At 36.2% G+C, this 22,892-nt stretch overlaps 1 protein-coding gene across 3 annotated transcripts in view; it reads left to right on the top strand.

Moving 5' to 3' along the window:
- LOC110099518 (carotene epsilon-monooxygenase, chloroplastic) overlaps positions 1–22,892 on the top strand; it is a 54,278-nt gene that overhangs the window by 23,722 nt on the left and 7,664 nt on the right. For all 3 annotated transcript variants that reach the window (XM_020826700.2, XM_020826699.2, XM_020826698.2), the window contains exons 2-4: positions 15,686–15,982; positions 16,494–16,691; positions 17,052–17,153. In XM_020826700.2, coding sequence (XP_020682359.1) covers positions 15,686–15,982; positions 16,494–16,691; positions 17,052–17,153 — 597 coding nt within the window. The remainder of the gene's footprint in view (positions 1–15,685; positions 15,983–16,493; positions 16,692–17,051; positions 17,154–22,892) is intronic.

The raw sequence follows: 22,892 nt of genomic DNA, 5'->3' as shown, positions 1-22,892 counted from the left end.
CGTAGTCATTTCGTACTCTGGACGTCGTCTGTACGAATGTAACTTCGTACAATACGAATAGTTCAATCGAAATTTTCTAAGGCATGATTCGACTAACTGCTTTCTGGAGGAACACAGTTCAAATCGTCCAGTATGATTATAAAATCGTACAGTACGATTAGTTTTAAAAACTACAAGTTTTGACTCACTCCCCCTGTGTGTGTGCACGATTACCCAATTACAATCACACTATCTCAGACTCAAGAAAAATAAAAAAGTACATACTTCAATTACAATAAACCCTGATCTAATATGTTTTGAAGTATTCAGTAGTATGAAGTATGATTTACCTGAAATATTAATGCACACAAACAACACAAACAAGATTTTTTTTTAATGTGTTAGAAGAAAACAATAATCAACACAATAATATTTTGGTATCATCAAAAACTCACATGATATAAAGTATATTTTTGAAAACTAAGTTACAACATATTGTGGTGAACTTGGGCCACAGATATTTCACTTTTCTAGCAAGCGTGTGACCCAAACAAGAGTTTCATGTGATTGGGTGGGCTCTTAGTGCATTGCATTGAAAGCTTTTGTTGAAGGAGTGATGATAGTTTATGTGGGCCTCATATGAGAATGAGATTATTGAGATTTACATTGAAAGAATAGTCTCCCTTTGGAAGTGAAATAATGTTTGATTTTCTAATATACTACCAGTTGCCTTTATCTATTAGCTTAAGTATTTTAGGTTGTTGTGTATCCATTTACTAGTATGTTTGAATCAACTTCTGTCTTCAATACACTCCCTATCAACACACGTAGTTTATTTCTACATATTTAGGTTGGTGTTCATATACGAGTGTATTAGTCTCAACATTGATCATTAGTGCTCCAACCTCCCTAACTACATCTTCAAAAGAGAAGTCAAGTTTATTATGGTGTTTACCATAATAAGAGCATTAGTAGTGGTAATTTAGTGATGGTTATAGAGTGATTCTTGTAAGTAACTAAGTATCATGTTAGATGTCACTAGACTTTAAGGGTCATATTAATAAAAGTGAGTAATTTGACAACCTAGAAAGCAATGGCATTTTAGAGAGTTCACTTGATGTATTTTTTCTCGATTTATTGTGGATGAGATCAATTTTCTCATCACAATGAGATATCCACATTATGCATATTTAGTTTTTTTTTTCTATTCTTGAACTCAAGCAATTATCCAAATATCAGCGGCTAACTTGTAGGAGTCCTTTGGGAAGAACCTTTGATGCTGATGTCATCAGTTGAGTTATATGAAGTCAACTAATCTAGTTGATTTTGTATGCCTCTATATGATTTGCTCCATCTCTGGAACTTTGCCTATTAAGGTTTCTGCTCTCTTAATTTAAGATTAAAAAAGAATTAAAGTTAGAGAAGATTCAAATTAATAAAATTAGTTGGTGGGGATTTATCTTTATAGGACCAAGGGCTATTTAGGAATAATTAAAAGAAACTGATGTTTATCTAGAATAAATGGTACTTATTACACGCACCTTTGTAAAATCCTTACAAAATACTATATTGAGATTGTTATAGGCCTTTTTGATGGGTTTTCTATGCTTTACTCAGGCTTGTATGGTTTTTGACAGTACTAAGACTCCACAACATATTGGTGACTCCAATTGATGATAGGAGGTTGCCAAAAAATAGAGAGAGCAGAGAGGAATCACATGCTGCAAACAACATAGAGTTTCCTTTATCAGATTGAATGTTTAGATAATGAATGACGTGTTCTCACTCAAATCCTACAAAAATGGATGCAATCACTCATGAAAAAAAATATAACTCTTCCTCGTCTTAGGAGGAGTCTTCCTAAATAATTGGCACACAATAAACGAAGGGTTCCTGAGTTTACACAGACAAATGGAGGCATGCCATGCCATCATAAGTGTGCTCTTATTTGTAGTAAAATTTATGGTTATAGGATATGCATTTTTGCCCCAAAGCGGTGTAATGATGGCAGTACCCTTTGTCATGTTGGCACAATTGCTTGAAAGTATGAAGGCAATCACCAACCTACATTTGTGAACTGATTTTGTCAATTCAAACTCATTGGGCTCCTATTTTGTTGATTCAATCATTTATTAGGCTTTGTTTGAGCTAGGTTTTGTGTTGTTTGAGCCAATTTGGTCATATTCATGCATTGATTTAGTCAAAACAAGCTAGATTAGCCCCTAATTCATTCTTTTGTGTGTGTTTTGTATTCTATGATTTGCATTTAATGCTGTTCTTGATTCTATTTGTTTTTATATATGCCTCATAGTTTTCCTTTTTTTTTTTATGTAAACGAGGCTGACCAGTTTGTCTGACCAAATTTATCAATGACCTTCCATCGTATCAAAATTGATGTAGAATACAGAAACCTACCTCCTTAGAGAATGTCTACAATAATCTCCCAACATGCTAGTCCTCGTAGTTCTGCTATGCTTGCCATTAATAAGCCATCACTAAAGATGAATCAACATAAACTAACTCTAACAATTCTTTACCCTTGAACAAGCATTTTTATTCTTAAGTTCCAGCATTAGTTAAGGAATTAACAATTTGCTTTATGTATTTCTAATGCATCATCCAATGTACTTCAATGTTAATTGTGCCCTGCCCTCCAACATCAAATTTGAAGATTATCCTCAGAATGATCTCCACTAAGATAGACGATTATGACCCTCTCACGATATGACTAATCTTTCATTGTCGATTAGCTCACTAAGAGGATATTGTGCACTATGTCCATACTTCTCTCTCCATGAAAAATAATTAGAAGCGTGTGTACATCATTCACTTTTGTTACTATTAATGATAAATATCATTAACTATTCATTAATGTCAATAGCTCCATGGATGTCATTTTCAAAGTCATTTTGGCTTGCTTAACATGATGCTCGAACAAAAAACTTGGTAAGCTACACTGTGTATCCCTTACTCTCTTAGATGAGTAATTCAATTATGGGTTGCGAAAATTCGGCCCCTGCCTCTGCCCGCTTGATGCTGTTTGTTTTGTTTTTTCTTCGACGGGGGAGTTTTAACAGAATTAGTTCAGGGGTAAATTTTGGGAAGGTAGATGAGTTTGTAGATAAGACACTACCCAGAGATTTCGCCCTCATTTTACGAGGACTTTATGATCCGAGTTCTAGTTTCCTATAGGCGCAAGCCCCTATAGTCACTTGCAGGCAGATTGTAATATCTTCTCTGATGGATGTAGTGGAGACTACTGTATGAATAAGAAGTTTCATACAGTAACTCGTAGGAACTTGTATGTGTTACAAGTATATTATTCTCGCTTGAAGATGATGCATTCTGCGTATTACATGTCTTCTGCTATCACTTTGGTAAGCAAATCACAGAGAATGTAAATCTTCTAGTGTTGTTTGCAAGCAAAAGTATTCGATGCAACTCTTCCACATCTTTTCTTTTATAAATATGTCGTATTTGCAGTATATGCCTTCCAGCAGGTTGTCACTGCATGCTCTTTGCTATTCACTTTTAGACATTTTGTATTCATTGTGCATATTACAAACCTTTTATAACAGTTCGTAGGTTCTTCCATCATATCCTTTGTCATTCTTCATATGCTGGCTGGTGCGTTCATTTACATGTTGTTATTGACTGTTAATTGAGATGTAATCCTCTTCACCCATCTCTTCATATGTGTTGATTGCTATCACTTGCAGCAGTTTAGTGTATTTGTTTACACTTGAGTGACATCAGTTGTGTATAAGCCTCGGTGTCCTTATTCACGAACACACTATGAGATTCATTACAATCATTTGTCTTCTTTCATTGTCTACAAATGGAGTTGTATCCATCATAAATCTCCTTGACATTGGTGACAAACCAATCGGCTTTAGTTCTCACAATCTTCTTGTCACTTGCAAACAAGCTAAACATCTAAGTTCTTTGTCTTCAGAATGATTTACTACTTGCTTGACGAGCTTAATATTATGGTTCATTGATATGTGTATATGTATATCCATCTTGCTTATTACTTATGAATAAGATGCAAGAAAACCTTCTTTGTCCACTATGCATTTTCATTTGCTCGTGTATATTTACTTAAATACTCAAGAATTATTTATTGGATCTTTCCATCATTATTGCTCGTTTATTGAACCGAAGTCTGATTCCATGTGCCTCAAATCTTTTAGCATTTATTTGAATTCTTTTGAGTCATCCTCTATTCAAGTGTCAAGTTCAATTCACCATTCATTTGGGTTCAAGTTCATATCCTTTGCATTTGGTTGAATATGAGTCCAAGTGATCCAAGTTCAAGTTTACAAGTCTTCATAGTTAAATTGCAAGTCTTTGCTTATGTTCAAGTTATTCAAGTCTTTGCTCACATCATTTGATTTTCAAATCAAATGCAAGTTCAAGTTCAATTAAAGCTCAAATCAAGTTTGAGTGTAGTCCTTTGTTTCATCAAGTCCCTTGTATCACTTTCAAGTTCAAGATTCTTGTTGTTCAATTCGAGTTCAAAGAAAAGCTTGAGTCAAGTTCTCATTTCAATTTATTTTAATTAAGTTCAAAATTAGTCATTTGCATTTTGTCCACAAGTTTATATATAAGTCTCATGCCGTCCTCGTAGTAAAAATGTGATGCAAGAGGGCCCCAAATTTTTACTAACAAAAGAAGACTCTTCCTATAACTTCGATGATGCACAAAATACTACAAAAAGATATAAAATACTAAAAGACACCTTTTATATCATATAAAGACACTTACAAACTTAGACACAAACACTTACAAACTTGGACACAAACACCTTACAATCTTGGACACAACAAACCTAAAGGAGCTTGCCAATCGTTGAGAAGAAAGATATAGGTGAGGTGGCACTTGCGTAGAGAAGAAAGGGATTAGAAGCCAAGACGAAGAATAGGAGTAACTCGCAAGTTATCCCAAGATAGAGAAGAAGAAGAAGTGGACAAAGCTCTCAAGCTTTTCCAATAAAACCCTCAAGTTTTCTTACTCCAAAAATCACAATTTTCAACCTTTTTTAAGTCTCAAAACATCTCATATATATAGGTACAAAAGGGGAACCAAACAGCCACCTAAAACTTCATTTAAAACTAATTAACTAAGGGGAAGAGGAAGGGCAAAAGGCTGTCCAAATTCTGTCCAAAAACAGCTCCCAAAATTCTGCACACAGCCCCCAAAATAATGCACACAGCCCCCCAAAATTCTGCACAGAAAATAGGGAAGAACTCATGGAATTCCCCCCAAAATAGCCACCAAACAGCATTAAATAAACCTATTAGATTTAGGGAAATGAAAGGCCAACAGTCAAATACATCAGCCCCCAAACGGTACAGCAAAACAGAGAAGAAAAGCCACGGGAACCAAGCAGCAGCCGCGGAAACCAAGTAGCAGTCGCGAGAACCAAATAGCAGCCACGAGATCCAAGCAGCAACCACGGGAACCAAGCAGAAAATCCACGGAACCAAGCAGCCAGCCGTAGGAACCAAGCAGTCAGCTGCATAAACCAAAGGGGCAAGGCACAGGAAACCCAGCAGCCATCCACGGGAACCAAAGGGCCAAGCACGGGAAACTAGTAGCCATCCACGGGAACCAAAGGGCCAAAATCCACCATAATGAGCTTCCACTAAACTTACATAAATGAGCTAAACTTCAGCTCATTATGAGCTAACCAAGAGCTCAAAATTAATGAGCTAGGAAGTATAATAAATCCCCCAATCATTGAGCTAAACTTTAGCTCAAACATTTATGAGCTAGAACTAATTAAAATTCTAGCATTTTGAGCTCAATACCAAGAAACCAAGGCTTACCCGAGAACACCAGAAGCCCAAGGGTCAAAACAAATTCTCATCTTGTTTTGACCCCCCCCCCCCCGCCTACATCAAAATGTTTACAAAAAAAAGTCTCATGTCGTCCTTTGAGTTCAAATGAGTCCAGGTACAGTCTTGCGTTTACCCGAAATTTTGGCGGCCTGCCGGCGTCTCTCCTATTTAGAGGAAAACTACGGGAAACTGGGCCTTTCCCAACACACTAAGAAAAGCTTGTATGGTAGGTGTCCTCGTCCGAGGACACCGCGACCGTATTATTTTTTGGTCCCTCACCATGCTAAGAAAAGCGTGTATGGGTCTTTGATACCTGTTGCAAAAGAAAAGCAATTGTTTCCCCACAAGCGGGTACTTATGGGTATCCCCACTTCATCGTACGCATCGCACCGGGTTTCCATCCCACCACGCTAATAAAAGCGTGTATAGGTGGTTTTCCGGTGTGCTACAAACTCTGAAGAATGGACTTTAGCTGATCACCCGATTCGTCGAGAGCATCACGACGAACTTCCTCCCACCACGCTAAGAAAAGCATGTATGGTGGTCGTTTTGTCTCGTTACAAGCTTCGAAAGTAGGTTCTCAGAGTTTTAGGGTTTGGAGAGATTATAACTGAGCGGGGTCGGCATGTGGATCTAGGGAAGGAGAGGTATGCATTTTCTTTATTTTTTTTCAAGCATGAAAAAGATAATTAACAAAAATAATAACATAATCATTATAATTGATAATAATTATAATTATTAATAATTATACAACATAATTATTATTAAAAATAACAATTATAATAATTATGATTACTATAATTAATAATAATTATAATTATAAAAAATTATGATAACACAATTATTATAATTAATAGTAATTATAATTACTAACAACTATAATACATAATTATTATAATCATCAATAATTATAATAATATAATTATTATAATTAATAATTATTATAATAACTTATCGTAATTATTATTAAATAGGGATTATAGATTACCTATATGAGAGAGAGAGAGTATAGAGGGGTCGGGTGAGAGGCGGCTAAGGAAGGGAAGAGGTGAGGTCGGGTGGAAGTGTTCAGCCACAACAGGAGGTGGAGATCAGCCAGGTAGGAGGAGTTCAATCGGCTTCTGGATTGGATCGGGCAGAGCAGTGGCAAAAGGTGATCGGGGTTTGGCCAGGTGTCGGGATGGGTGCGAATGGGGGGCTACGGGTCATATGGCTGCGGCTTGGTGGAGATCGGAGGAGGCGACAAGCAGTGGAGGCTTCGGGTTGAGGGATCTGGTCAGGTGTTGAGGAGCCGGAAGCAGCGATGGGAGTTCGGCTTGGAGGGAGGAAGTAGCACACAGCTCTCAAGCCTTGTTTCTCATTTTATGGACGAAGAGAGGCGACGATCGAAGCATATCCACACGCGATCAGCTCTGAAACGACGCCGAATACAGGTACGAGTATTGTAGCAGTCGGCGTGTTCAGCTGATTTTGCGCAAGATTTGGGATGGGGTATGTTAAAACGCTTCTTTATTTTTGTTTTAACTTACGGAGGTCAACATCAATCTTCGTTCTTTGAAAGAAAGCTCATTTTGCCTCAACGTAGTTGATTCTAATTGAACTTATCAACTGACCCATCAACATTGCTACCCAACACAACACCAGACCCAACTATTTTGATGATGTCATGTATATGCTACTTGTTCTTTCATGATTTCATCCTTTAAAACATATTTGGTATTCTAAAAAATATTGATCAATAAATTAGTTCTAATGCCTAATCCTAGTCCCTATAAATAGAGGAACCTTTACATTGGGTGCAAAGGATTAAGAGAATGAAAATACTTGCCTGTTCTAGATCTTCCTTGCACTCATCTCCCTCTATTTTAGACCATCCATCCGCTTCTCCTTTTCCCCTCCTTCCTTTCCGGTGTTACCTTCTTCCCCCTCTTCCTCTCTTTCACTCCTATAACAACTAGTTGTCTACCCCTCATCTTCCCTTATCAAGATCTCCCTTCCTTCCATTGCCTTTGCCTATACAAGTTCCCAGCCTCCCTTAATATAAGCAATCAATCACCTCAAGATTTCTCAAGCACTATTTAGCCACCTCATGATTGGCTACCACTTCATAACCATCTATTGAAGAGCTCAAGCACTCTTAGATTGGTAGTGAGTCCAACTCCTTGCATTCGTTATGTAGAACGATCATTACCTTGGTGGAGCACTATGCAAGCATTGCAATTGAAAAAAATTGAGAGAATTTCATTAGTATTGTGATTTAAATTTTACTCTCTAATCAAAATTACTCTAAGAATTTATAAGAATTTTATCAAAGTTGTGGATTAGGTCATACATTCTCCAACCCTTGTTGCTTCAAGGACTTGATGAATCATATGAAGTTGTGGTCTAGTTCTTACCTTCTTTGAACATAATTCCTTCAAGACTTAGAAGAATCCATTTGAATCTAACTTAGAAGAATCCTATTGGATATGTGGCTTGGGTTTTTCCTTTTTTAGCCATAGCCTTTCTAATGACTTCAGAAAATTAATGTTAGGATTCGAGCCATACTTTCTCATACCGCATCTACTCCATGAACTTAGATGAATATTATTAAAGCCACGTATTGGATCATAGCTTCTTCAACCATATCTACTCTAAGGACATAAAGAATCATATTGGAGTTGCTTTGGGTCATATGCTTTCTAACCATAGTTGCTTTTTTTTTTTTTTTTAAATTGCAAACTTGCATTAAAGGAAACAAAGAAAACTAATTACAATTGATAAAAGGGTAGCCATCCTTCTTGATCAATTTCATCAAGTTGGACGGTATACTACCAAATGAAAAGCTATCCCACAAAAAATTGCCATCTAATGCCAAAGTAGCATAAAAATCAGCTACTTTGTTACAATTCCTATTAACATGATGAACAACAACTTTATTGAAATCATTAAGAAAGTAAAGCTTATTACCCAAGCTCTCCTCCAGCTACCAATTAGTCTTCATCATAGATTGTTGAATGTACTTAATCACATTGAAGTTATCACTTTCAATGATGACACCAACACATTCAAGCATCCAACCTTGAATGAAATCCCAAAGATCAAAAACAGATTCCAATTCCAATTGACCAACATCCCAATGCAAAGAATTCCTTCCAAAAGCTAGGAGCATTCTACCTTTACAATCTCTGAAGATGCCTCCTATACCAGCCCAGTAATTAGAGAGCAACGAAGAATCAACATTAACCTTGATCCAATCTAGCGGTGGAGGGTGCCAAGAATTCAAGTACTCCCAAGAGAGGTTAGCACCCCAGCTATCTAGAAAGGATGAAGGTTAGATGAAGCTAAAGAGATCACATTTGCAGCAGTCATCGAAGCAGACATTGCAGGTTTCTCATGCTTGACCATGTTACAGTTTTTCCAATTCCAAAAAACCGTGGTGCAATACAGTCTCACCATCCCTGGATTACAGTTCGATTGCCGTCTAAGTTCCATCAAACATTCTTCAAGAGAATGAAAAATACTGATAGCAAATCCCCACTCTCTGATTTTGGAAATAATATCAGTAATACACTTGCATTGAACCACAATGTGTTCATAATTCTCAGCCATACAGCAGCCTCTAACACAAGAATCACTAGTAGCCAATCTTCTGAATTTGAGAAAAGAGTTTGTTGGAATTGCAAACTTACTTAGCCTCCACCAAAACAATTCTACCTTAACGTTAGGTTTAAGCTTCTTGATCCAATCCACAAAACCATCATTGACAGCATTATATCTCTTGTTCATTACAGCTTCAAAAGCTAAAGCTGAAACAGAGTACCCCGTTAGCTTCTTAACAGGTTCCAACATATCCCTTCTACCTTCCCTGTCCACTTTTACTTGCTTGATTAGCCAAGCCAAGTCCTCATGAAAAAACAATCTCAATTTTATCTCATCCCAACTTCCATCATTATTTAAAAGCTGCTGAACTTTCAAACCTTCTAAATCCACACAATTGATAAAGGTAGGCCAAGAGTTGAAGCTTCTGTCCAGAACCCATATGTCACCGAGAACATCAATACCCTTGCCATTGCACACTCTCCATTTAACAACCTCCTTAAGATACTTACCTCCCTCAACCATAATTTTCCAAGCAACAGATAATTATGTTTACAAATTCCATCCAAGATGTTATCAGAATATTTGGCTTTGAGAGATCGGTGTAATAGGGAATCAGGATTTTGAATGTAGTTCAAAGCAAGTCTAGCTTTCAATGTACCACTCTTAATGATACAAGATTGTATACGAAGACCACCAGCACATCTAGGCTTACACAATTCATCCCAAGCAACATAATGTAATCCTCTTTCCCTATTTGATTTGTGCCAAACAAAATTCCTGCCCAACTTCTCAATCTCCTGCAGAATTTTTTTAGGAACCATTGAGTGCATAATGACAAAATTTGGCAATGTTAATAACGAGGATTTTAACAGCACAATTCTTCCTCCCAAAGAAATATTTCTTCTTCCCCAAACATTTAATTTCTCCATAACCTGCGCCAAAAGGTCTTGAAAATCTGCCACCTTTAGTCTTTTAATAGACATTTTAATACCCAAGTATTTCCAATCATTGACAGACTTAAAACCGAGAATTCTGGTAAGTTTCTTCCTACTGGTTCTACCAACGGCTTTACCAAACAGAATTGAGACTTGTTAGAGTTCACCTTCAAACCTGTCCACTTACAAAAAACCTCAATGCTTCTCATCAATTGCCTAGCCAGCCCACATGTTGTTTGAGAAAAGATGAGAACGTCATCAGCTTTGTAATAAATGAGTTATTCGAGGTCCCTTAGAAGCCACTTGAATACCCAAACTATGACCCCTTTGTAATAAAGCATTAGATAGGAGTTGAGCACACATAATGAACAAATAAGGTGACAACGGACACCCTTGACGAAATCCACTACATGCATCAATCCATTTAAGCTTCTTCCCATTCAGGATAATAGCAAACCTCACATTCAACACACACTCCATAACAAAACCAGAAAAACCCGAAGGGAATCCATACCATACAAGAATTTGCTGCAAAGTACTCCATCCCATGCTGTCATATGCCTGTTCCATATCAACATTAACTGCCATTAATCCTTTCTTATTCCTTGAGGTTTTAAACTTATGGAAAATCTCTTGGGCAAGAATGCAATGCTCAAACATCGATCTCCCTGGAATGAAAGCAAGCTGCTCCTCTGAGATCATCTTATACATAAGATTCTTTAGTCTATTCACTAGCATAGAGGCAACGATCTTGTAGATAGTTTGACAAAGGCTAATGGGGCGGAAATTTGAAGGGATAATTGGATTATTAACCTTGGGGATCAACACGATCAATGTGTCTTTCCAATTTTCGTGCATAATGCCAGTGCAAAAGAACTTCTTGATTGCAAGCCAAGTTGTCTCTCCAACAATATTCCAATAGCTCTTAAAGAAAGAGGAAGTGACACCGTCAGACCCTGAGGATTTGTTGTTACCTTGCTGGAAAACAGCTACCCTGCATTCTTCCATAACAAATTCCATGTTTAACATTTGCCGATCCAGTTCAGTGAGCCTCTGTGATGCTTCAATCTCCGGCCAATCCTTTAGAATACAGCTCCTGTGTTTCCACTTATCTTCAAAAAAATGCAAAAAAATATGCTCTTCCTCATCCACAATCCGATTGTCAGCACTCTTAATATGCTTAATCAGATTTGCACTCCTCTTAGCAGAAGCATAATTATGAAAGAAAGCAGAATTCATATCTCCTTCCTCAATCCACCTAATCTGGTTCCACCAAGTTGCAAGCCTCTTCAAAGTAACATTCAATTCATGTACCTTGTGCCTAACAAGACACATGTCATCAACCGAGAAACCAACTTCAGACATCTCTTTGGTTTGTAAGTCAAGAATATCCTTCTTTAACTCATCTCTAAGCTTGCACAGATCAATGCATTTATTCCTATTCCAAAAGAATTGGGCCTTCAAAGTCCTTCTAATCTTACTATGAAGAATTTCCACCTCATCCCCAAAGTCCTTTTTCAACCACGATTTGTGAACTATACCTCTTGCAGCTGGATAGGATCTCCAAGTATCCTCAAATCTGAAATGCTTCTCCTTAGCAGAATGCCAAGCTTCCATCCTATATACAATCGGACAATGATCCGACGCTACACGAGCTAGATGCCTAGCTCTACCAGCAGGAACCAATTGTAAGGAAGCTGAATTTACCAAGCATCTGTCAAGCCTCTCCCAGATCCTTGAGGAACCATCTTTATTGTTACAACAAGTATAACTTGGTCCAATAAAACCTGCATCATAAAAATCAGCATTAGTCATAAAACTTTTCATCTCTCTAGGTCCCCTAGAGAAGATGAATCTCTTCCCACCCTTCTTCTCTTCCTTCTTAAGAATACAATTGAAGTCTCCCCCTATTAAAGAAGGACCCGGGCTTATCATGTTCTTCTCAAGAATATTCCAAAGATCCCTTCTCTCCACACAGCATCTACTCCCATAAATAGTTGCCACTTTCCAATCTCCCATCGAAGGAATGGAAAGAACTCCAATAACAGCTTGAGACGAACTTTCTTGAACAACAAAAGAAACTTTATTTCTGTTCCAAATATTCAGAATACCTCCAGATAGACCCACTGCAGGGTGATGAAAAAAATCCCAATCTCTCCCAGTAAGGCAATCCACATCACTTCTGTCAATGTTACACAGCTTCGTTTCCAGAATCCCAATAAACACCGCCTTATTATCCCGAACAACTTCCTTCAAATACAGCGAAGCCTCTCTCTTTCTGGCTCCCCTGCAGTTCCAGAACAATAAAGTCGACATTAATCAACATGAGGGGAACCGTCCCCGCTAGTAGAATTCCCCTTCCCATCCCTTCTCTTCTTCCTATGTTCAGGCTCAACCAGACCCAAAGATCTTAGCTCCTTAGCCAACTTGATCTTAGCCGAGTTACATTTGGATACTTCAGCAGGTAACTGTTCATTCACATTACCATCTAGCAATCTTGAATCATCAGAATTACCACCAAAGTGTTGATTCGTCACTTCTCCCTCTTCAACCTCATCAGCCTCATTCATAAGAATCTGAAATTTATTTTCCACTGCAACACTAACCTCTTTATCTTTAACATTGTTACCCACAGCAGAGCCCGCAACCTTTTGTACATCTTCCTGAGCTCTATCAGAAAATTCTTCCAAATTCTCCTGATGCTCAGGCATCACTACCTTGTTGTCTACTATCTTCTCCATTCTAGTGGATCTACCTTCTTTATTAACTCTGTTATTTTTATACATTCTGCTCTTGAAACGGACGTGAATCCACGGACCATACTCTGGTTCTGAAATCTTCTCAACTGCGGGAATACAAACATTATCCTGCTTGTTGTTAACATTCGCAGCCGCCTCGACCTTTATTAACTCTGTTATTTTTATCATGCCCCACCTTCCCGCAATGAAAACAGAGCATATCAATCTTTTCATATTCAACTTGTTGAAAGAACCTACCAGCAATGCCATCAATCCAAACACCCTTAGGAAGGCTGTTTTCAAGATTCAATCTTACACAAACCCGGGCAAACTCACGTTTACCTCATCTGAAAGAGTTTCCGTCCACATACATAGGAACTCCTATTCTGGACGCAATACAGGCAATATTCTCTTCGTCCCAACAGTAGAGAGGCAAACAGGGGAGGCGTATCCAAACAGGAGCACTGATCCCCTTGAAGGAATTGGGATTGAAAGATGTAGTCCATTTGTCCATTCCCACAATGTAACCGCCAACATACCACGGACCACCATTGAGAACTTCATCCATGGCCTACTCGCTTTTGAAAGAGCAAAGAATCCAGTTCATGCCCAACGACGTCATATGGAAATTACCAAATTTGTTTCACTGTCTTCTCAATTCAACACTACACATAGGAAATGAAATCTTATTTCCCAGAACTTTAACAACCAGCAAAAACTTTAGAACATTGGAATTTATAACCTCCTTTTCCGCATTTAACTTGACTGCAATTCCATCATCCGACATTTCAACTGAGTCATTATTGAAAGAAAGCCTGATATGCTGTGGTTTCTTCCAAGCTTCCACAAATTCTTCCTTCAGATTTCTAATTTCACCATTTCCAACCTTATTACCACATTCCTGTACAGAATCAACATCAATGGGAACTTCTTGATCCAGATTCTCAACATCAGATATTAAATTCCGACCCGATACAATCTTCTTGGTACACAATGACTTGTTAACTTTCAAAACCAATCCCGCCGACGAAGACGTCTCCATATTCAGATTCTCAGAAGCCAATTGCGGTCTAGAATTTATAACAATTCCACCATTATCACGCTCAATTATGGGTTTCTTACCTTTACCTTCATGATTCAATTCTTGACGAGGCAAAGACCGAAATCCCTCCTTAATCACAACACCCTTATTCACCACACGATCAGAACCAGTCGATCGTCCAGACGCCATAGCAACGCCGGAAGAAGGCCGGAAAACCTCCCTCCGATCAACGATCTTCAAACCCGCCTCCAGAAATTGCCCGCGAAAATTCAAACAGACGAACTTTCTCTCTAGAAAATCGCTGGATCTTCTCTCTCTCTAGAAAATTCAACCATAGTTGCTTCAAAGACAAAAAATTCTATTAGCAATTTTGTTTGAGTGATATCCTCTATGATCACAATCGTTCCAAGGAATAAGAAATCTTATTGAAGTTATAGCTTTGGTCATACATTCTCAAATCATAACTACTCCAAAGACTTCTTAGTCAATGTCTTTATAAAACTATGCTAGAGTTTAACCCTCTTCAACTATTGTCTAATTGGACTTTTGCTTTGCTTATTTTATCTTCACACATGTCAAAACTATATCATTACCTTTATAAAGCAATGGTGCTTGAGATGTCTCCACAAGGGGAGTCTTTTTTGTTGCCTTTAGTTCATAGGGGTTTATGGGATTCCTAAGAATGGTGTTGGGTAGTCTTGTTATTGGATTACGGGATTCTTTTGCACCTTTATCTAGATATGTAATTTAATCATACATCACCAATATTTGTAAAAAAAAAAAAAAAAAAAACATGCTTATTGGAGTCACAAAAAAATCCAAGACTATGCTTCCCTTGAGATTTGAGCCCATATCGAGATGCATATTTCGGTATTCACCTCTAATAGGAGTGCCCAATGTTTGTTCTAAGTAGAGTCGGTCCTTTTGCTTAAAAGAGGGGATTTAAGTCCCCTCTATTGATGAACATGATTGACAACTCATGTTAGTTGGGTAGTCCCTAATTGACAGCATGGCTTGGCTTGAAAATTGCTTCAAAGTTAGTATGCACCCTCCATGACTCCCCTCCAAAAAAAAAAAAAAAAAAAAAAAAAAAAACAACAACAAAACTAGCATGATAGAAATGACGAGCATCCTTTTCATGACTAGTACAATAAGCAACACCTGATGTAGTTGTTGCATGTCATGATGTGCGACATCTCAATTTATCTCCATATTGGAACTCACTTGTTCAAAAAAGATGAGGGAACATCCAATAACGTTTTTACCATGATCTTATACACGACATCTCAGTTTGCCTCCATATTCAAACTCAATTGTTCAAAATGTTATTTACAACTTATGCTATGTATTGAATGTGCTTTAACAAAAGGATCTTGCACAGGCTAATTCAAAAATCTTTTTTCATTTAAGCAGTTTAATAACATAAACTGCTGCACACTGAATTTTAATATTTTCTTGGTTCCAATCTCAACATTTGAATGCAGTCATTGTGAACATTTCATAACCTTATCAGTATTGGTTTGAGAATTATTTACCATAGAATGAGCATTACTTTGTTTGCTGCAGGTTCGGCGCAGAGCAGTTTTACCATCCCTTCATAGAAAATTTTTGTCTGAGATGGTTAATAAAGTGTTCTGTAGATGTGCTTTGAGATTGGTGGAAAAGCTCAGGCCATATGCCATAAATGGTGCTTCTGTGAATATAGAAGAGAAATTTTCTCAATTGACCCTGGACGTAATAGGTTTATCCTTGTTTAACTACAATTTTGATTCTCTAACTTCTGACAGTCCAGTTATTGATGCAGTTTACACTGCACTGAAAGAGGCAGAGGCTAGGTCCACTGACATTTTTCCATACTGGAAGGCATGTTATTACTACAGTTCCTTTTATATGCTTCAAGTTCTAGCTGTCTTGCTCTGTTCTCTAAATTTCTGTTTGAAGCTTCATTTAGGATAGTTTTCTTCCTATTTTTTAAAACAGCTTTTAGAACAATTTTTTTTTTTTTGAATTAGAAAGTTTTATTGAAAAGCTACTTTAGAAAGTAATAAGAAAACTATCCCAATCGAAGCCTTAATGTTCTTCTGCTGTTTAAATTATGAGACTTTAGCAGTTAGTTCAGGACATATTTTTAACAAAACGGTTGATAAAGCTGAATAGTTTTCATTGTTCTGTTCCTCTTCCTATAATGTGTATTCTCTTATGGAATTTGTTCTTTAATTAACCTTTCGAGGAAGTTTGTTTTGTTTCTGCTCTCTAGAAGGTTGAAGATGAATCTGTGCTACTTGGTTTTCTTGGAGAATCCTCTCTTTTTCCACACGAAGGCAAATCCTCTTCAAACCTCACTAATAGAGGAAGTTCAATTTGACTGTATCAGGTAGAACTTCTTTGCAAGATAATTCCACGGCAAATAAAAGCAGAAAAAGCTGTTACCATAATTAGAGAGACTGTTGAGGAACTCATTGCAAAGTGCAAAGAGATTGTAGACGCTGAAGGTGAACAGATTAATGGGGAGGATTATGTCAATGATTCAGATCCTAGCATTCTCCGTTTTCTACTTGCTACACGTGATGAGGTCATTAAACTCCTTTGAAGATATGATTTTTCATTTTTTTTATCTGAAATTGTGTCTTATATCTGCTATTACCTGTATCAGATGTTTAACTTCATCGGCAAATAACATGCTTAATTTTTGTTCTCGCGGTATTATTATGATACTTCATCTGTTAGCAATTTTTTTAAGCACAGGTCTAGGTTGCCTTGAGAAATATGAAAACATAATAGAGAATTTTATAGCATTTTCTAATTATTAACATCTTAAGGCACTACAACCATTTTTACGAATCAATAAACTAGGGATAGCCAAATATTGGCTCATTTGGCTATATTCTTTTCCTTGATTTTACACTTAATTTTTTACTATTTCATTTTTCAGGTTTCTAGTGTCCAGCTACGAGATGACCTATTATCTATGTTGGTTGCTGGCCATGAAACCACCGGTTCAGTATTGACATGGACTCTTTATCTTCTAAGTAAGGTATGACGATTTATGTTTCCGTTATATCACTGTGAATGCTTTTTTAGTCAATATTGGCATATCTTTAACCATTTTTGTGTGCTTCACATTTTTATGTGCTTGTCTTTCTTCATCTTATGTCCAAAGGATACAGAATTCGCTTGATTTAATAAACAAAAAAATATCCATATATAGTTGTTGATATGGTGAAGAACATAGATTACGTGCACTTGCAATAGATTACATATCACTTAAGATGGCATCATCAGGATTGCATTTTATTAAGGCGGGCCATTCAACCTAGTATAGATATTACAAGATACTTCTAGGGAATTAAGGCAGAGGATAGCAAGTGATGATTAAATGTGGTCTAGTGTTCCAGGACATTTTGCTACATCATCACAATAAGATGGTAGGTCTGGAGTTTGCATGTTTTTATAATTCAAATTTGTTTTACATAGAAATTGTGAAAATCCCGAAATAAATTACCCAATTTCTACTCCTGCAATCACTTTACAACCACCGTCAGGTCACCTCTCTCCCAACAAGTTAGGAGCCCAGCTAGTACCTGCTGCGCCATCTCCCACTAGGTTACTGCCTTCCTAGTTAGTGCTAGCTTTTGGCTAGCCTGCTCCAGCCTTCCAAAAGGCTACAGGCCAACTATTGTCAGTCCGCCAGTTAGTCTTCTCCCTGTAGTCATGCTTTCCATTACCGCTAGCCACCAGCCCCTGTTCCTAATGGGAATTGTTTTATTTTTTGCATTACTGCCATAACCTTACTATAAAAATGATTAGGCAAATTTCTTTCTTTTTTTCCCTCCTTTTTTTGTTATGATGTGGTCTCATATAATTATCTTGTTGTCTTTCTATTCTATAAATGATGTATCCTTTCCTTTGAAAATAGTCAAATGTTCTATTCTACTCTCATGTTTTTTAAAATGTTATAGGAGATGTCTCTATCTTCCATCCTTCTCTATTTTTCTTCTTCCACACTTCTTTTATCTTCTACATCCTTTTAAATTTCTAAGAACGCCTCATCCTTCCATTAAAGTTTTTTTTTTTTTAAATTATGGTTGTAAATGATCCAAGCCAAGCCAAATGGAGGGTTGCTAAGCTTGAGCTTGTTTGCCAAAACCTTAGTTAGATCCGAGCTCAATTTGAGTATTCATAGTAGTGTTTAAACTTAGCACATTTAAAATTTTAGCTATTTTAGCTCACCTCGTTAGCTTACCAGACAAGCCTTATCAATTCTATTGACGAGCAACAATGTTGAGTAGCTTGATTGTTAATTGAAGTAGTCTAATGCCTCTTAATGATCAACCTATTAAACTTGAAAATGAGATTTTAATTGAAACTAATTTCTTTTTTTTAAGATTTCATTCTTTTATAGAGATTCAATTCAATTCCCAAATTGAAGTCTTTAGCATTGAGAATGGGAATGAATTTTTTCCCTCTATTTTTGGAAAATATCTCCTCCAACAAGGAATTGTTTACCAAAACTTATGTATCTATACTGAACAAAATGTGATAGCAGCTTAGACATTTTTTAGTTGTTGAAATTAGTTATAATCACTAACAATGCTCCAAAATATTACCGAGAGAGACTATCCTTATTAATACATGTTTTTAATTATATACCATCAAGAATTTTAAAATTCATAACCTTATCAAACTTTCACCCAAGTCTATCCGACAAGTAGACTTATCTCCACTGTATCTCTCAAGATATTCTACTTTTTCTGCTTACATGCATATTCCACATCATCAAAGAAGCAAATTAGACTAAAATGATTATACAGTTTTATTAGCTATTCTCATCTCCAACAATGATACAAATGTTATGCTCCTAGTACTAAAAAATATTATCCCTTTAAGGGGGGAGCATCAACTCACTTAATGAATCTGAGTTCTTCGATAATCTCAATCCATCTTTATTGGTATCTCAACCTACACCTCTATCTAACCCACATCTGTCTCACCAATCTAAATCTTTTTCTTTTGACTATCTAGAAAGCTTCTAAGATCATATATGAGCAAGATATTATGGGTTGGCTATCCTAGATGATAGAGAAATTCAACCAAGGTAGAATAAAGTATTTCTTCTGAATGAACCTCAATGTATAACTAAGTCCTAACCAAGGTTTAAAATTGCTTAATTGAGTATTGAGGCGTTTTTCATTCATGAGGCGAGGCGTAAGCCTCAAGGCGTTTTGAAGCGTAAGCCTCAAAATCTAAAAATTGAAAGTAAAAAATAAAAGTTTTTTATTTTTATATAATGCCCAAATAATACCCAAATAATTGCTATGAATGGTATATTAACTTTCAATTGAAATATAAAGTAACAAATTTATATACATATGAAACAAAAAATTACACAAAATGTAACGTGATAAGTAATAAATTATATGAAATAGAATTGAAATTCAAATATCACATGAAAAAAACTACATAAAATATATGAATTGCATAAACGTATCATATAACATCAAGTTTAGCTCTAAATGTTTTCTATTTCAGTTCCTTACTCATCTACATTTAATTACTAATAAAGTTAAAATAATTGACAACAAATCAGAAATCATTTGTACTATCATTACTAAGGGAATTTTTATTTGAGTCGTCATAACAAATTGGCCCTCATTTGCCTCATCATGTAGTGTCCAATACCTACCAATCTACTTCTTTATTTATTTCAACCATCTTCCTCTTTCATAAATATTTTTCATCAACATAAAATAAGAGGAATACTTAAATTTTTATAGGACATGGTGGCGGTATGCGGATTTCAAGTGATCCCCGGCAGAGGCTATGACGGTGCTGGCTACGACGAAGGCGGTGGGATGGAGGTCGAGGTAGTTGAGAGGAATTTAATGCGGCTTTGGAGTGCAAGGGGGCATGATTACTTTTGGTCTTTTGCATGGAATTTAGCTAAGTTTTAAATAAAAACATACATAAATAGCTCGAGGCGTATGCCTCATGCCAGCTAGGCGAGGTGCGCCTCAAGGCGGGCCTCAGCCAAGATGAGGCGTAAGCCTCATAAAAAAAGTTTGAGGCATAAGCCTCGAGGCGTTTTTCACTGAAATTGTGCTGAGGCGGGCCTCAAGGCGAGCCTCATATTGCGCAATTTTAAACAATGGTCCTAACACCATTTCATAGGGACAATGTAATATTAATTATGTGAATCTTCTAAACATTTCTTTTTATGCTCGTAAGAAGAGCACAAGAACTTGCTCAAATAACTTGATAAGTCATTATATTTCTATTATAAACTATCTTTTGAGTTCTATTCATTTACAATTAGAGACTTCCAAGCATAAAATTCCAATTAATATTTGAGAAGCCTTAAAAGTACTTTTCATGAATAAATTTAAGTACTTGAAAGAAATTGTACATAGAATCTTTAAAATCTTTCCAAAAGGATGAAACTTGTTTGAGGTAAATGGATCTTTATTGACAAATATAAAGATGATGTAAGTTTTCACCAATACAGAATAAGAGTAATTGCAAAACAATTTACTCTATCCTACGAAACTAATTATCAAGAGATCTGTTTATTGTTTAGGTGCTGGTGAAATAGATGGGGATATTGTTAATAGAATTAATGTTGTATGGTTGAAGTGGAGGAATGCATCAGACTTATTGTGTGATAGAATAGTACCCATCAAACTAAAGGGAATATTCTATAAGATGGTGGTGAGATCTACAATATTTTATGGTGTAGAATGTTGTTCATTAAAATAGAAGCATAATATTAAGTTAAGTGTTGCAGAGATGAGGATGCTCAGGTGGATGAGTGACTTCACTCTTAGAGATAGGATACTAAACGAGCATATAAGTGAAACGATTGGAGTGGCCCCAGTGGTAGATAAGATTAGTTAGAGTAACCTTAGATGGTTTGGTCACATAAAACGGTAGCCTTCCGATGACCTGGTTTGGAGAGTAGATGTATTATATTCAGCTTATATTAAAAAAGTTAGAGGTAGACCTAAAAAGATTTGATTATAAAATATTAGAAATGACCTTTTTTATTAGATTTAAATGAGAATTTGACTCTTAACAAGACATAATAGAGAAAAAGGCTTCATATAGCCGATCCCATGGAGCGGGATAAATGTTTGATGTTTTTTTTTTATTAAATAAAAAATTGAGATATAATAAAATTATATTTTATAAATGTCATAAATTATTTTGGACATGTGTGGCCATTTTATTATTAATATTTTTTTAATCAGGCATATCTTTGTTATGTCCAACACATGTGGAGGTGTGTCCAATATGTGCTAGACACTGCCTTTTTGAGGAGAAGTGTCACTGCATCATAGATGGGCACTATCCATGTAGTTTTTCTCTTACTGCTAATTTGGATTATTTACTCCAATTAGACATAAAATATCTAAATGTTAATTTAAAAGATGAGATCCATACGACAATATGTCCTATATTTGAAAATAAGAGATCCATACAAATCAAGTCTGCACACTTAAAAATCTCTATATGACTTTAAATAACCACCAAGAGATTTGTTCGATAAAGTCACTATGGTGATTAAAAGGCATGCCTCTCTCAAGGTCAATCTGAACACACTGTACTGCCAAGAAATTATTTGAAGGTAAAATTTTTATCCTATTCATAAATGTTTACTACATCTTGATTAGAAATAATGAAAATAAGATAAATAAGCAGAAAAGTATTCTAACTAGAAAATTTGAAATCAAGGATCGTAGTTTATTAAACTATTTCCTACTCATGAAAACAACAAAGATAAAAAAGGGGATGTACGTCGCACAATAGAAATATATCTTAGACTTACTAAAGAAAAAGGGAATGCTTTTGTGTAAATAAGTAGAGCAATGAATCTGTGAAACAAAGTCGGGGCTAAGGAAGATTTAACCCCGGTTAACAAAGGAAGACACTGGATGTTAGTAGAAAAATTTTATCTATCTATCCCACACCAGTGCTAATATTTGTTCTCTAAACAATGTTGTATTTAATTTATAAATAACCCCATAAAAGAGCATCATGATGGAGACTAACAAGGGTATAAACAACTTCATTAATGCTGATTGGGCTATATCTATAACAAATTGTAGATCTACAAATGAGAAATTTAGTTTTGTGGAGATGGCAAAAAATAGTCCGGCAGTCCATCGTAACTCAAAGCAGTGCTGAAGTAAAAAATCAGGGTTTTGACGGATAAAATTTATGAAGGTATGTAGTTTAAGCGTCATCTCAAATATTTAAAAACTCCTTTCACATGACTATGATAATGAGGTATAACAATCAAGCTATTATTAGTATTACTACAAATCATGTCCATCATGATTTAACTATGCATGATGATGCTAATAAATACTTTGTAAAGTTAAAAAAAGAATAACGAATCGTCCAACTGCTAACAAAACTTGTAACTTTTGATATTCTTACTAAAGCTCTTATTCAATTACAATTTGATAACCTTACTCTCAAGTTAAAAATGATCAACTTATATTTCTTTCTTAAGGGAGATTGTGAAACTTCCCAAATAAATGCCCCAATTTCTAGTCCTGCAATCACCCGAATAGCCCTCCCGCCTTCAGCTCGTAACCACCACTAGGTCATAGCTCTCCCAACAATCAAGTCAAGTGCACAGTTGTTAATAGCTATCAACAGTGACACATGCACCAACTCCTGCTATATTATTGCCTTCCTACCTACTAAGAGCTTTCTGCCGGCTTGTTATAGTCCTTCACAAGGTTACAAGCCTCCTTTCGGCAATCCGCCA

This window comes from Dendrobium catenatum, unplaced genomic scaffold (assembly GCF_001605985.2).
Source record: "Dendrobium catenatum unplaced genomic scaffold, ASM160598v2 fragScaff_scaffold_665, whole genome shotgun sequence".
NCBI lineage: Eukaryota > Viridiplantae > Streptophyta > Magnoliopsida > Asparagales > Orchidaceae > Dendrobium > Dendrobium catenatum.
The sequence above is the reverse complement of the archived record's forward strand: the minus strand, read 5'-3'. Positions and strand labels throughout refer to the sequence as shown.